Genomic DNA, 16,748 nt, shown 5'->3' on the forward strand with positions numbered 1-16,748 from the left:
TTCTTATGCTTGAGGGCAACAAATGCTCAGCAAAACTTTTAAATTAACCAGTGCAAAAGAAATTTCATTCAGCTGTTAAGGAAATACAGTACAGCATGCCATCTAACTTGATCAGCCCGATTCTGTGTATAATATTATTGACTTTTATCATTTACGAATCCCAAGTCTCTTTCAATTCACTGCTAGGACCCACCAGAATCCTCCATATAAGGCTACAGCCAGGGCGTAAATCCTGGGGGATGGGGGTATATACCCCTCCCCCCACTTTTAGACCAGGGGGATGGGCTATTGAATCATTCCCCCCCCCCCCCACTTTTTCGAAATAAGAAAAAAAACCCGGATTTTAAGGTATCATCCCAACAACCAAAATGTATTCAATAGCTCTGAAAAGTGGAGAAACAAAGTACAAAAGCTTTTAAAATGCGCTGTTTTGATGTAAGCACGAGTATACATGTTCATATACATGTATATCCTGAACAGCGCCCCCTAGTGTAATATGGTGTCCAGCCCCAGGCCCCCCTTTCCGATTTTCCACGGCCGGGCCATTTTTGGATTTTGGTCATCACCCTGGCAAAGATTTACGCCACTGGCTACAGCACATTCACTGTACTTTAAGCCATTAATCCCAAATGTAAAGAGGATGCGCTCTGCTTTTGTAAATCCTACAGATCCTCCAAAATCATTTGGTGTTTTTATGAGGATAAGGTTGATATCATCATAACAAGAACAATAAACAGCACACAGCATAAAGTATTAATAGCACAAATTTACCAAAATTTAACATGCCATACAAGACATCTAAAATGCTTTCTTTCGTTGACCAAAAAAGAAAAGAAAAATCCTTTCGTTTTTTTTTTCTCAAAAGCTGCAAAAAATCTCATTGGACATGACAACGTTTACAAAATGAGTTATTTCTACAATAAAACTATCCCAGGGTCTCCAAGCTGACCAAACTATCAACTTCTGGGAAAACACCCTGGACTGTTATGAATACAATTTTGTTATTTTGTTTTACAAACCCAGGATGGAAGAAGCCTCGAAGGCAAGTCGTGACATCAACTGGTGCTATACGGCCGGCTTGTAGAATATGTTCCAGAATATGACAAACATGACGAAAGCCATGTACAGAACTGTGAGTACCCACAGCGTTAGCCGTTCGTGGAGTCGCTGGTCATAGTTCCGGACAATGAATAGCCCGATGGTCAGGCCGATTGCAATGCCCATCAGGTGGGCGATGAAGGACGTCGCTGTCTTGAGACCGGAATACCGTCTGTAGACTGCCAGGCCAAAGTCTAAACTCACTGCAGGATGAACAGAGTGACAAAAGAGTTAGACCACTATGCACTGACAAAAGTGTTGTTATCGAGTACATTTCCAATGAGTACGAGTACTTTGTCATGAGTATGAGTCAGTGTTGTAGTTGAGTACTTTTTTCCGAGTACCGAGTACTTAGGTTGCCGAGTACGAGTACAAGTACGAGTACTTGTAGGTCTCCGAGTACAAGCACAGGTCTCCGAGTACGAGTACTTCCGAGTACGAGTACGAGTTCGAGTCCTGTACTTCCGAGTACGAGTACGAGTTCGAGTCCTGTACTTCCGAGTACGAGTACGAGTGCTTGTATTTCCGAATACTGCCATATGGCAAATGGTTGCGTAATTGGCCCTGGCCCAGGCCCAGTCAGAGTACCGGTACATTACAGACCCACTCACGGCTAGCTGTTAAATGTGTTTGTCCAAACGTGCACAGATGAAAATCAGGAAACTTCGATTTCTCCACAAGCCAACCAACCATTTAAAACTGAAAGTATCGATAAATTAAGGCCGTGGTATATGAAGACAAGCTATACCATTTTCGCCCGAGTACTGCTATTCGAGTACGAGTACTTTGATGATCGAGTACAATTTCGACATGTCGAGTACGAGTACTTTGCCGCCCGAGCACGAGTACTGTCATTTCGAGTACGAGTACTTTGACATTCGAGTACGAGTACGAGTACGAGTACTCCAAAAAAAGTACTCGAGTAGTACTCGAGTACCAGTTAGGAGTACGAATACTACAACACTGGTATGAGTACCTGTTTGATAATAATGGCAATGCTACATCATTATCACCCTGCTCATTGGGCCAATGAAACATTCCAAATACCATCTCAGCTCCCTGGGGAGTATACAGCTCGATGCTGCCATTTCGGCACAAAGCAGTTTAAATCAACCACAATAACCATCTCTGTCCTCACACTCACAGGTACCCATTTACTCCTGGGTGGAGAGAAGCAATGAGTGACAAAGTGCCTTGCCCAAGGGCACACGCACCATAGCCGCAGGCTGCATGAACTTGAAACCCACAACCTGCAGAATTTCCCGCAGACCATGACACACTTTTTTTCATCATGAAGTGCTTACCTAATGCTAGAATTACACCAAATCGCAATGCTCCTATCTTCATCTCAGAAAAGTTCTGTAAGGAAGAATAGTCCAATAAAGGGTTAATTGAATAAATCCCCAGCATTATCGAAGAATTCAATTTTTGCACGAACAAAAAGAAGAAGTTAAGACAGTTTTGTGCATTTGTTATGTCCAGTATGAATATTTGAGAAATTGACCGACTTATAGAAGAGCACATTGGAACACACTCTTTAAATTGTTACCAACTGTACACTTGTGAGATTATTATTGACACAAGGGTCCACACATACTTGTTCTGTAGTTGTGGGGACTACACAAGAGTTGTCCCATTGTACTATGGGGACCGAAGACGCTGTGGGGGCAGCAGAAAGTCCCCATTACTCAGTCCTAATTTGCCTAACAAAAAAACTTCCCCATAGTGCGGTGACAGCCCGCCCACCCCGTACAACATACAGTATATGGACACAGTTGCAAAATAGGGGTTGGTCTCTTTTGAGATGCAGTTGTTTTTAACCCACAAGTAAACGCAGTTTCATACAAAAAAAAATTCAGGAATTTTTGAGACCCCGACTTCTGGAAGTCCCAAAGGAAATATTTTAAAATGCTATCCCTTGAGAAAAAAAGATGTAGTTGAGATGAAAGCAGTCAACTTACCAACAAAACATTAGCAAGGTGTGCAGACAACAGAGCATATGTGCCTGCTGAGGCCCCGCATACAAAACTTGTCCTGTCGAGGACTGAGGAGCCCATGGAACCTGCAACATGAAGGACGAAACGGTACAAAAAAGAAAGTTCAATATAAGCGCCGTGTGTATGTACTGTACGTATTGGCTTGGACACCCCCTCCACACCTGTACGCATCGTGCATATAATGTTAACAACCCCCTTCCTCCCTCCTTGTGTGCGTATTTATTCTTGATGTCCCCTAAGATGGCGCGGCCCCTTATGTGGCGTACTTTGATTTTTGGACTCTAGCACCTTGCTGGAACAAACCTTTTACCTGAAATTTCAAAGTAAGTGAAATTTCATCAGTCCGAAAAACATCAGTGAGTTTATCTACCCGAAGTAAGCAGAGAAATTTCAGCGTAATTTTTCGACTTTCTTTCAAAGTGCGCAGTGAACACTTTGAAAATACACCCAAACTAAAACAAAAAATCTTACAAAGTTCCTGTTGGGTATGTGAAAAGATTTATCAGAATTTTTCATCTTTAAAGAAATTCTTCAATGTTAACTTGGGATTTTCTGAGATTTAGTCAAGTGCACCTTTGTGCACAATTTCTGGAAGCCACCTTTTTCGAATTTCGGACTAAATTTCATGACAATGAAATTGTTCACAAAGGTTCAACAGCAAGCATTATTAACCCTAACCGAACTGAACCCATCAAAGTTCAACAGCAGGTTTTAATTTGTTTAAATCTGTTGGGATAGGAACAGTACCCCTAAACTGATGGTCTTTTACACTGGGGTTGGTATACCTCCAGAAAGTAAGTCCAAGTGTATGTGTACAATTTCCCATGTGGGTGTTGACATTTGCCTGAATGGGTATGAATCCTAGTAAATTAGGCTGGGGAGTTAGGGTTAAGGTAAAAGTACTAGTATCTAATGGGGAGAATTTGAAGCTTGTCAACAAAGAGGTTTGGCAACACTGCATGAGGAAAGTGGAGGGAAAGGTTGAAGTGCACCATGCCGCTAAGCACAGAAATCTGCTCAGTAAGAACCAAATGTGCTTACCAAAATCAAGTTACCAGCAAAATTATGATGCGATTGATATTGCATGTGACTGACACAAAACTTTGCTAAGAAACTGCCGAGGGGGTCAATCAAGGGGAATAACCGCTTTTCAAAAGTGGCGGGGTGGGGGGGGGGGGGGGGGGGAGGGACACATAATTTGATCATAACTAATGTGCGCGAAGTGCAAAGCCCTAATGGCATGGGCTTTGGGCCCGCTTTAGGGCACTGGAAAATGTCGGATTCAAGATGCTCTGTATTGCGAGCTGAGGCATTATCTGACCACTTTAACCAATTTTATTAGTGAGGAAACTGAGTACCGCTACACCAACCTGAATGGGCCTGCGAACTACCTACGAGCGACTCGCGCAAGCCTAATGCCACCTCGAAAAATGCCTGCCGCTGAATTAGTCTACAATCTGCTACTACTCCAACGACCTGAATTTCCTTGGTCAGTGAAGCAACTTACCTGCAGCTATCGCTGATATATAAAGACCGCCTATTCTCCGTGATCCATGAACCATCTCCATGGCTACGCCGAGTAAAAGTTGGACAGCTAGGTTAAAAAGAAGATGCTCAATGCTGGAAAAAAAGAAAAAAAAGAATACAAAAGTGTTGTGAGAGTCATGTCAAAAAGATTTGTATTGCTTGCTGGCAAAGGTGTGCCATAGCGTACGCTCTCTTAGTGGGCCACAAATTATTGAGAATAACTACATGTAGATTGAAATAATCAACAAAACAAATAGCCCATTTTGTTTTTTGGAGAACTGATATCAGGGGTGTGAGTGACCACTGATAAAAATAGCTGAAAACAGCTGAAAAAGGTGTAAAAAAGCTGAATTTTGGAAATCTCCTATACATTTGTACACAGCAAGTGAGGGGAAAAAGCTGAAATCCAAAACAAAAAAAGCTGAAATCAGCTAAAAAGCTGAGATTTCACACCCCTGGATATGTAACTGCAAAGCGAGAGTGCATGAGCAATATTTATGTTTTATTTAGTTGAAGAGCAACCCAGATTGGATGTCTTTCTTATGGAGAGGAAAAGTCAATAAAAGAGCAATAGCGCCCTCTGCTGTCTTTGGTTGAAAAGATCCTCCTCTCCCAATGTTGTTGGTTTTTTTTTTTTTTTATAAAGTGCAAATGTAAACAATAGCCACATCAGACACATAACCAAAAGGGTAGATGAGCTGAAAAGGCAACAAGCTTCACAAAAACGTGAGCTCTGATGGGCCAATCATGGGCTGCTGAGAATAAAAATCAAAGAAAGGGTTAAAAAAATGTACAAGAAACAGCCAAAAAAAAAGAAACAAATGTTAATACCAATTGTGCTACTCTGGTTCATTTTATTCACTTGTATGGGCTCCGTGGGCCAACGAAAGAGGGCGCCCTTTTACTTAGCAACGACGTCCCATGGGCGGGACACATACATTTCGCTGGTTGACGCGCGCACACCGTTCCTTTTGTGTCACGCACGTACACCAGGGGACTTGTACTATGAACACGCAGTGGCTGCGTTTCGCAGCAAAATATTGCAGTCAGGCAAGATGGCGTCGTTCGGTCACCCCCAACTGTACTTTCTTTGCGGATGAGGAGTTACTTGTGAACGGAGCGGATAGGAGAGGCTTGTGCAATTGTTTTATTTGAGGATCGAGTATAAGAGATCCTAGCCCTGTCACCACTTTTCACAAAGACCTTACTTCTGGGGACCAAAAAAGCCACAACATCAGAAAAATATTTCTTAAATGCTGATTAGACAGACATGTATGTAAATCATGATAGTCATGCATGATAGGTATCATTGCTATACCTCTGTCTTGAATACTGTATTTTCATTGGCCTAGAACGATCACGTGTTAAGTCATGGCACACTATCCCTGTGGGATATCACGCACGTGATATCCCACAGGGAGTGTGCTATGATTACGTACGTATGGTGTGAAACGCTTGTATCGTTGGTACCAACGCTATTTTCACCATGTTTTCACACATGAGTGGGAGCAGCGAACTAGCAGACGATAAGCTGTTTCGAAAATGGTACGGGACATGCATGCAAGTTGATGTTCGATTGTCATGATTGTTGTGTTTACTGTTGTTTGTTTTTGTGTTTTCAAAGTCCAAAGAATCCAAGACAGAGGTATAACAAAACAATTGTTGACTGCTGTGATGTGGGATATGACATTTTAAACACCTTCAGGGCGCATAGCCCTGAAGGTGTTTAAAACGTCATAGCGTCATAGCGCCCCTCATCATAGCGCCCCTCGGGTGTTCAAAACGTCATATCCCACATCACAGCAGTCAACAATTGTTAATTATCACTTGACAGGTTAACACCCACTCCCTTCAAAAAAAAAAAATCCACTTACCCTCCATGTACAAAAATATATGTAGCAAATCTCCAGAACTGGATCTTTTTCTCTGGATCAAAGATCATCCAGCTGCTCTTGGGCACAGGTCCCGTCCAGAAGTCGGCCAAGGTGGTGTTGACGGCATCAGTACGGGTCATGTTGACTCCAATGCCAATGTAGAAGCCTAGCTACTGAAGACAGGCAGAACAATGGCATATTGGGATGGTAAGATATCAAACTATTTCTACTGCTATTAGGAAAGCTACCGGTATATGCACACCAACTTGGTAAGAGTTTCCGAGTTGCAGGTGCGTAAAGGCCTTCCCACACTACCGTCTCGCTAAAGCTTGGTTTCCATATCGACGTTAAACTTACGCAGACTACATGTACGCAGACAGTACGCGGAACCGTTGGCAAAGTTGGACCGGGTTCAACTTTGATGATCGTCTGCCAGGTAGTTTGTGTCTGACTGAATTGTCGATGACACTTCCGGATGAAATGTTTCCATATGTCTGCGTTGCAATTTGGGTCTTGCTTGCGTTGCTCTCTGGGTTTCTTACGTCGATACGGAAACCAGGCTTTTACCTGTGTCAAAATCAACCCGGGTCCAACATAGGTGGAGCCAGGACCTATCGGACATGGATAGGCAAGGCATAATGTTTCACACTTAAACAGCTGGGTTGTCCCCCGGTCTGCTGTAGATTTAGGATTTTCTTTTCCGGTAGAACCTCTCAACCCTGGTCCAGTGTTGAAGTCGAGTCCATCACACGTCCCTGCAAGTCCATCACAAGTCCTTCAATTTCCAGTCAAGTCACTAGCTATTCAAATGAACTGATTTTAATCCCGGTTCATACTTCATGCGAATGCGAAGGGAATTCGACGTCATGAAACGTTCGCCGCGAATTTCGCCCGAGTTGAAATATGTTCAACTTTTTCAAATTTGCAGCGCGAATACTTGCCATGACGTCACAAATTCACGTTCGCTTTTGCGCTGAGTTTGAACCAGGCTTTACATAAGCATTCCTTGTGACTGACTTAATATGAAAGGACTTGTGACTGGACTTGTGATGGACTCAACTACAACACTGGTCCCAAGCAGGGTCGGATTTTACCCGGATAGAGCACTGGACCAGTGAAAGAGCAGGGTTGAATTTTTGCCAGTGCGAACTAATTGGTGAAAGGGATTCCTGAAATCTCCATGTTAGACCCGGGTCCAAATTCAGAGATTTTGGAAAGTGTGGAAGGGCCTCCACCGGTAGTTCCAGTGTCCTTTCAATTTTGACAGACATCTCAACTCTCCAAAAACAATCTCAGTTTCAATCTTTTAATGTGTCTTTTTCTTACAGAGAATATCTCTCAATAATCCAATCTTATTTTAACAAAACTCTATCAGCACATTCATACGTATGACTCGTCTGACTGTTTGTTTTTATTTCGCAATTGGTGTCATAGAGGGCTCAGCTCTAATTAATGGATCCAGGACTTCTTCACTCTCAAAACTTGCAACTAGTTTGTCTGTCTGTCTGTCTGTCTGTCTCTCTCATAAAGGCTGGTTTATACTTCAGGCAAAAGTGAAATCGGAGCAAATTTCCTGACGTCAACAATGGAAGTTGCATTGTGACGTTCACCGTAACCCTAATGAATACGCTTCGCACTGAAATTTGCGTGAAGCAAGTCCTCGTCTATTAACCAGTTCTCGCCGGGATTATTTTGACAAGAACGGAAAGAGATGCAATTACTTTTCACTGGACCTCATGCCAGGCGGGTTAAAGCCATCACTGTCCGGCAGCACACTCATATTTCCTGCCTCGCTCACTGCGAGCGGGTCGCTGACAGATATTTCCGGCCCCACTCCCTGCGTGTTTATCTGTCATCCGTTCCGAATACCGCAAAACATTTGTGTGTATACACGGCCTCCGGCGCAAACTGGTTAATGACCTACCGGTACACCATCACTTGGCAAATAAGCTATGTTTTTCACTTCCTTTGATCAGCCTCTTGTCAGTATAGTTAAACCAATCAAAACAATATCAGCTCTCTCTCCCCCATTAGCAAATCTCTAGACAGAATATTTTATTTGTTTTAATCTTACCTAATAGCATTTAGTCATTAACAAGGACAACATAATCTTGGCAATGCAAACATTTCATAATTTCTGAAGCTCCAAACTGGTTATCGAAGCTCCCTGGAGGCCGACACATTTCACACCTTTTCTTTGCCCAAGAACACATCAGAATCTCAAGTGCCCATGTGTGAGGTTTGAGATGATGGTTAGGGGTAACCCTCTTTGAAGATTTTTTTCTTTGATCGAGGGAAACTTTAGTGAGAGACATGCTTGAGTATTCCCATGCACATACACATATCGCTCTGTGGTATACAGGGAAAACTTGATAAAAGACAAAAAACCTAGCAGCACAACCTTTGTTAGTGACTTCTGGTTAAGTGGTAACTATTCTCTCTACATTTATGTAAAGGTGCTTAGTTTTTCTCTTTCTACATGTACACGTGTACATTGTACATGTAAATTGTAAATTGTACATGTAAATTGTAAAGGTGCTTTTTTATTTATTCAAGGCCACTCATGGTTGAGTTTTGACAAAGACCTAAAAAACACAAACAAAGTTAATTTTGAAAATGTATATACTCGGTGAAAATTAATTGGTTCATATAAGGTTGTACCGTTCTTGCAGTGCACTTGTCATGGTTTTTACATTCATAGTGATGTGTCCCATTTTAAGTTCACTGCAATCCTACATTTTCTACTAAGTTTGTACACGGGCCTCATAAAATCAGAAACCTGTGCGGGAAAATTACGAAGACATCGCAATCAAAATTCAAACAAGTATCTGTTTTTAGCTTTGCAAATATTAGATTTGAATGCAGAATAAGGATTTTTCACAATGCATTTTGACACAAGGGCACGCAGCGGATTTTTCGCCATGTTATTCTTAGTGTGTGTGGTCATCGTAGCACACTGTGTCCAATATTCCCAAAGGATTTTCCGAGTCATGCATATCACACCTCGCTGTGCTGGTCTGTATAGGTAATGTGTCAGTTTCTCACACGTTTGCTACTCACAGCATGAACATATATTAAAGGGAATATACAGTACAACACTTGCTTTTGCTGCAATTTTCAGAAGTGGATGGATTTGGGGAGTTAGTATTTTATAGCAAATATTGTTAAACTGACTTGTGTGAAGTTTTGTGTTCATAGATGCTGGAAAAACCAAGTAAAACATTCATGTTCTTGTAGTCTGGTTTCCTGATCCCACTTAAATTGAAATGGTGCAATTTATAGAAGTCAGGGAATTGTAACGTCAGGGAACCAGTCTAGCTGGCTTGTATCCGTTCATAGGTGTGTAACCGATTGGAAATATAATTCAGACAAAATAAATATGGTAAAATGGGGGCAGTATTTGAAACAAGCCAGTTTTTTTTCCAACGCTGGTCCGACAACCAGCGTTGATACAAAAATGCTACTTTTCTTGAAAATGTCAGCACACCAGGTGCCATGATTTTACAGGATGCTTTCCACTGTCATTCACCAACAGTCCAGTAAGGTATTTCAAAATAATTTGGTAGTTTAATTTTTTGATGTTTGCAAATGTTGTATATTCCCTTTAAAGGGGTTGTGTCTCTACCCTTGTCACTGCGTGTATGAACTGGCCTGGATTCACAAAAATTGTACTTTCACACAACACCCAAAGGCGATTTTTTTTTTGTCTGTTGTTGTTAACTGAAATTCATCTTGTATTATTAGTAGGACAAACACGTTGCCTAACCTAATGAATAAATTGTAACTGACAAGAGGAATCTCTGTGAAATTAATTGTTGCTTTATTTTTATCAGATACTACCCTTATCTGTGCGGCTTTGGATCCAATTCCGAAAATACATTGTAATTGCTTACATGTACAATGTACAATGTACATGTACTACCGGTACGTGAATGCATTTATGATGCCTGAGAATGCCATGTGTTTTGTTAAGATTAATTCTAGATTTTGAACCTTAATTAGAGGGATATTTTAGCCTTTCTGATGAAGCAGGCATACAACTTGGAAGAAACTAAAAACGAGGAGCCTCCAATCTTTAAAAGACTTTTGTACAGTGTTTTTCAGTTTTGAATGGCATAAGTGTGAAGTGAAAAACGAGGAAATCAGCTGATCCGAGGAAAAGTTGCATGCCTGGATTAAGACAAGCCGGGTACTCAAAAGACCAGGCCAGTGTTAACCATAATTCTCTCAATAAAAGGGATTCACTCAGATGAACTTTGTGATATGAGTGCATTGTAACAAAGTGGACACCTTGCATGTGACAACTCTAACTTAGTAGGATTAGTCCTGGATTCCAAGGCTGATTTTGTGTCCAATTTCACCATATGTGCACATTACCCCATACACTTCCTTCCACAATTTTGCTTGATATTGTGCAGTTAAATGGTTCATTTCAACAGACAGTGGAGTGCCATGGCCTCATAGTCTGAGGCTTTGAGCACATGGTCTGCGGGTAGTTCTGCAGGTTGTGGGTTCGAGTCCAGCCTGAGGATGGGATGAGTGTCCTTGGCGAGACACTTTGCCACTCCTTGCTGCTCCCCACCCAGGAGTAAATGGGTACCTGTGAGGGCAGAGATACTGTTGATGTTGATTTTAGCAGCTCTGCACCGAAATTGCAGCATCGAGCTGTATACCTAAAGGGAGCCATGATAGTCTTTGGAATGTTTCATTGGCCCAATGAGGAGTAATATAATGATGTAGCGCCTTGAGCATCAATACGTATGGATACATGCCTTAACAAAAGCACATTATCATTTTTAAATTTCCCTGCCGGAAAAGAGACCAAAGCAGAAGTGTGGAACCCCATCTCTCACCTCAATGCAGCTGACAGACAGCATGACTAGAGGAGGAAGACACCAGAGGAAGTTGCTGAGGAAGTTTCTCCTGTGCTCTTCATTGGTCAGAACCTCATCGGCCACCAGCTTGAGGAACCTCTCACGGTAGGGAGGCTTGACGGCAGTCAGCTGGAGGGTGCTCTCTGTGTCGTAGTGCTCACCACGGGTGCGGACGGCAATGGAGAAACTCAGGGTTCTCTTGTCACTCATCTGTGTTACAAGCAAATGGAACGTGCACTGACTGATTTTTTTTTTCCTAAATAATTGTGAATTGCAAAAAATAGAGAGGTTGCGTAAAGAGATTATTCATAGATACCTAAGAAAGTTTGCCCACTCGTATTGGTCTAGAGACTGTCAAGTGGATGGTTTTAAACGGTTGATAAATCACCGGTTGGCTTGTTTTCAACACTTTTCAGGCGTCACATGAAATTTGGACTTCTATGAAATCTGGTCCCTTTTACCTTTTATTGGTTGAACGTTCACAATCTTTACTTAGGCATGTGCAATACTACGAGTCTGTATTTTGAAAGTCCTAAATTCACACTACACCGCCACCGCTGCGTTCTGCGCCACATCGGGCATGCGCCAATCTCCATATAAGGAGATATTTACGACTACTCGCGAGAGGCACATACCATAACATAGATAGAGGGATGTAAAACTGTTGAACAAAATCATTGGAAATTTACAGTTTTTGACTTGGTTTGACTTTTTGACTCAAAGTTACTTATGAATGGGAATAAATATGTGCTCGGCCAGTATTAAAACAAGTACGTTTAAAACGGGCTAGGACCCTGGATGCTGATGGCCCTTCGGCTCATGCCATTATCAGCGTCCAGGCTCCTGAGCCAGTTTTAAACGTACTTGTTTAAAACCAGCCAAGCACATATTTATTCCCTTATAAATGTACTAGGAGAAGACATTTTGTCTTGAGGAAAAATTTAAGACTCAAAACTCTGCACAAACTGTAGATGGTGCTGTGTGGTCAGTTAATTAGGGCAGTGTGAACTGGTTTATGTGTACAGTAGGCGTGTGCATTTGTGGGTATAGTACGGGAATCGGGTAGCCGATTGAAAAAAAAAATCACAGGTACCTGGTGTAACCGTTAAAAAAATCCAGCCCCAAATTTTAAAGCTTGAAAGTTGCTGTTCACATTGTTCATAAGGTCTGCACGACATTGGTGCATCAACACAGCAAAATACAACTTGTGTGTACAATGACCTCTTTAGCTTTACGGTGTACACGTTCAGTTTTTTGTAAATTGCATTTTCACAAGCGTCATAAACATGAATCTGTTTCGTTTTTCCTGTAGCCTGATTTTCATTTCAAAAATTCCCAATAAACGACATTCAAAACCTTTCCTTTTCATTGTCTAAGAAGTTACTACGTTGAAAATTCCCAATAAATGATATTCCAAATCGTTCTTCTTCATTGTGTACGTAGTACCGGTAACTATACGCTATGTTAAGTTAATTATGGGTACTCGCTTCCATAATATGGAACCGGTTCCTGACATCAGCGGTCAGGTACTCAGCTACCAGGTTCTGATGCACATGCCTAGTGTATAGATGACATTGAGGCAAGGGCGGATCCAGAACACAATTTTTGGGGGGGGGGGGGCCAAAAAAAATTTGGGTCTCCCCAAAAAGTGGGTCAAATTTTTTTTTTGGATTCTAGATGCTCTGTGGTGCGATCTGACGCAATTTCTGACCACTTTAACCAATGTTTTTTTGAGGAAAAGATGGTGGTGTACTCATTGCCTGCCTTTATTGCGATGTCACATAAAAAAAAAAAAAATGGTTTCGTTTTGCACTGAGGGTGTGTGACCCATTTTTGACAATTACACAGTGTGTCCTGTCCACTGGGCTCTCAAAAATCAGTCAAAAGCTGTCCGTTCAAATAATTCCTTTTTGATTTTCACTAATGACACAATTAAGATGTTATCTGCATCACTGATTTAAATCCTCTCTCATCATCAATAACCTATTTTGGCACTCATCATGCCGGGTTTCCAGTCTGTAATGCACACAACAGAGTATATGTGCATGTTTGTCGGACTGCAGTCCTCCCGAGGACGAACATGAATTAAAAATCATGGTATCCAAGTGGGAATGCCTCCTCGTCTTGCATCGCAAAGTTCAGGAGATGTGGGCCAAAGAGTTGGGGTTAATCAACCATGATGATTGTGGCGCGTTTGAGTCTTTCATCTCATCAGGCTTCTGTGACGGTGTCTCATGATATTGCTCTGTGCAGACTTTAGTAGGGTTCCGGATTTTCAACTCCACCGGAAAATGGAAGAGCGATCACTGTTCTGAAACAGAGTCAAGCTTTTGGCGAAATATCCTATCGTGTGCACACAACACCAATTTGTCACAGTTGGACTGGGTGATTTGTGACTGACATGAGGAGATTGTGAGTGGTGATGAACTTGACTGCGACACTGCCAGGCGCAACATTTACTCTTTCAAACAGACATGATCTGAGGTCAGACTGTGTGTGAAAAGAATAGGGGGAGGGACCATCTGTCCTTCAATTTTTATGAAAATCACAAATTTTTCTTTCCAACTTTTTGATTCCAAAATCTATTGGGCCTGTGACTTTAAGAAATGTTCCTTGGCTGCTGGGGTTGAAATCAGTGGCATAGCAAGAAATGTTTCATGGGGAGTAGGTGGGGGAGTTGCTGAAACTGTTTAAGCCAAGACCGCATACGTACATGTATGCACCTAGCGCAAGCGAGCTGTGTGCAGAGCACACGTTCAGCGTATTGATCAGATGGACTGTAGCTACCCCTCTCCATCCCCCTTGATTTTTTACTCCCCCCCCCCCCCCCCGCCACTGGTAAAATAACTCACTGTATCAGCATCCACCACATACCACTCTCAAATTGAACCACAAAGCTGTACTATGTTAACCACCAGGTACTTACAATGTTGACGAATTCTTGGTAGCTGAGCCGTCCACCAGTGTTGTCCTCAATGGTGGCTTCCAGGACTTCCAGCTTGTGAGGATCCAGCTCGTCTTTCAGTCCATGCTTGTACAGGATCACCTGGAAGGCTTCCATGCTGATGTTGCCCTTACCGTCCACGTCAAACTGCAGAGGGAAATGATTACAATTCAATGTATGGTTCTAATAGAAGGTTTTGCCCTTCACCGATAGAGCAACCACTTTCTAAATTTGCCAGCCACTGGCAGGTACGTATAACCAGGGTTTTGTTTGCCAATTGCAGTAGCAAGAATAGGGCGCTCGGCATCCGTGCAGAAAGGAAGACAGGGTCTCTTCACCGGACAGCCAGCCTGAAAAAAAATAAAGAAGTTGGGGGGGGGGGGGGGTGGGCCTGGACACCTTCTACCTATGGGGGTGCTGTTCAAACCAGAAACTTTCGGATAATAGGTAGCACTATTCAAGGCAGCACAATTGCAATTTACTTTTGCGAGAAGTAAACAACTGCACTTGTGAAAAAGGGCGATTGGGAAATATGGCACTTGTGAAAAAAAGGGCAATCATTAGAAAATAGCGCATTGCAAAATAAAAGTTTCGTCCCGTTACCTATTTCAACCGTCCGTCCCGATTTGGCTTCTCTCGGCATCTTGATTTTACTTTTATAACCTCCAATCGGTTGCAATCGGTCGCGATTTTGCTTTTAAAATAATGATGTGCATCGGGTCGGGTCGAGCAGGCCAAACCGATCTGAAACATTAGAGATATAAACCGAATCCGAAACCGAAACCGATCTTAACTCCCTCAAACCGACCCGACCCGACAAAAAATAAGGTAAAACTGACCCGACCCGAAAAAAAACCGAGAAAAACTGAATACCTGGCTTGGACAAAGTGATCACTCTTTTATGCCTGCCCTTACCCACGTGGCATGAATTCTTTTGCAAATCGTCTCTCTCTCTGTCATACTCAGTGGGTTGATCGAGAGTAACTCCGCTTATTGAACAAACGCATGGTCACCACGTGGTATCATGGAAACTGTTTCAATCTATCTATTTCACTGTCAGTCCCGATCCGACTGGAAAAATTAATACCGTGGGAACTTGATAGTGCGCTCAGTGGCCACACCACACAATGGGCTGCGGTCACAGTGACTGTCAATAATATTGCATCACCTGAATTTCTCAACTGTTTCGGTTTATTTCCGTTTATTGCAGTTTATTGCGGTTTATTGCGGTTTATTTCGATTTTTTTCAAAAGATGGCTAAACTGACCCGACCCGACCCGAAAATGTAAATGCAAAACCGAAACCGACCCAACCCGACTGAAAAGATGGACAAACCGACCCGACCCAAAGTCGGTTTCGGGTCGGGTTTGCACATCATTATTTTAAAACCTCCATTTGGCAATATGCACAGCAATTTTGGCATTTTCTCACAGCTTGAGAGAACGTTTTTTATTAGCTTACTTGGGATAAACTTGAAGAAAATACTCTGAAGAATTGACCTGCCATTCAATTCAATATAAACTTAGATTATTGACATTTCACTCATTTCCTCATACATGTATCTCAAAAAGTTACAAGTCTTTGTGTCATCAATATGTAAGCTCTTTTTGCCATTACCCAGGTATTCCATCCACTTGTAAATATAGCCAGAATCAATCAGAATTAATGAACTCAATCCAGGGAGGGAAAAAAAAATGTGAATAATTGAATATAAATAATGCACTGAATGTGCAATGAGGTAGCAGACCAAAACGTGGCGATGATGCAAACTTCAGAAAGGAAAGAGAAAAAAAATCTGAGCTGCATGTTAGTCACTGGCTGTGACCCAGGTGCATGAACCCTGCCAAACAAATTTGATTATGAATAAATCAGTATTGAAAAGATTGCAACATGATCTGCTTTCAAATGTTAATGAATGGTCTGCTGAATAAGCCTTGACTTTGTTTGCTAATATTGCGACTTTGAAATCGTTAAGCTCTGAGCTTGTTAGCCTTGGACAAATGAGTCATTACATGAACACTAAGTATGGAGTACCAAAGTGTGACGTCATTTAGAACCAGAAAGTGTAGCGCAAACGAAGAGTACGGGTGCGTGCTGGTTCTCGGGCTGAATCACGCGCTAATATCTTTTACACACATTTTGTGCGCGTGACATATTCACTTCGGTACTCCATAGGCCTACTTGACTGGTGACTGCAGACGTGGAATATGCGGTTTATAACGCCTGAGGGGCGCATAGCACCAGAGACAGTTAAAAACCGCATATCCCACATCATAGCAGTCAACAATTATTTTGTTATATTGTGCCCATAATACATCAAAATAATAAATGGTTGTAACTAAACTTACTACCGGTACATGTATGCAAGAAATAAATTAAATCAGTGCGGTGTGATCTTTGTTATGATGCAGGCTTTCATGCCGGACATGAGACT

The 16,748-nt window shown here is 42.1% G+C and overlaps 1 protein-coding gene across 3 annotated transcripts in view; it reads right to left on the bottom strand.

Annotated features, from left to right (window-relative positions):
• Nucleotides 1–437: 437 nt before the first annotated feature.
• The window catches only part of LOC119721315 (rhomboid-related protein 3-like), a 45,406-nt gene continuing 29,095 nt past the window's right edge, over nucleotides 438–16,748 (bottom strand). For 2 of the 3 annotated variants that reach the window (XM_038191337.1, XM_038191336.1), the window contains exons 5-11: nucleotides 14,297–14,461; nucleotides 11,350–11,580; nucleotides 6,497–6,666; nucleotides 4,603–4,715; nucleotides 3,060–3,160; nucleotides 2,403–2,457; nucleotides 440–1,301 (exon numbers count right to left, since the gene is read on the bottom strand). In XM_038191337.1, the coding sequence (XP_038047265.1) occupies nucleotides 1,066–1,301; nucleotides 2,403–2,457; nucleotides 3,060–3,160; nucleotides 4,603–4,715; nucleotides 6,497–6,666; nucleotides 11,350–11,580; nucleotides 14,297–14,461 (1,071 nt within the window). In that variant the 3' untranslated portion in view covers nucleotides 440–1,065. Of the gene's footprint in view, nucleotides 1,302–2,402; nucleotides 2,458–3,059; nucleotides 3,161–4,602; nucleotides 4,716–6,496; nucleotides 6,667–11,349; nucleotides 11,581–14,296; nucleotides 14,462–16,748 lie in introns of all 3 variants that reach the window. The other variant, XM_038191338.1, reaches the window with a different exon arrangement.

This window comes from Patiria miniata, unplaced genomic scaffold, assembly GCF_015706575.1.
Source record: "Patiria miniata isolate m_02_andy unplaced genomic scaffold, ASM1570657v1 HiC_scaffold_13, whole genome shotgun sequence".
Classification (NCBI taxonomy): Eukaryota; Metazoa; Echinodermata; class Asteroidea; order Valvatida; family Asterinidae; genus Patiria; species Patiria miniata.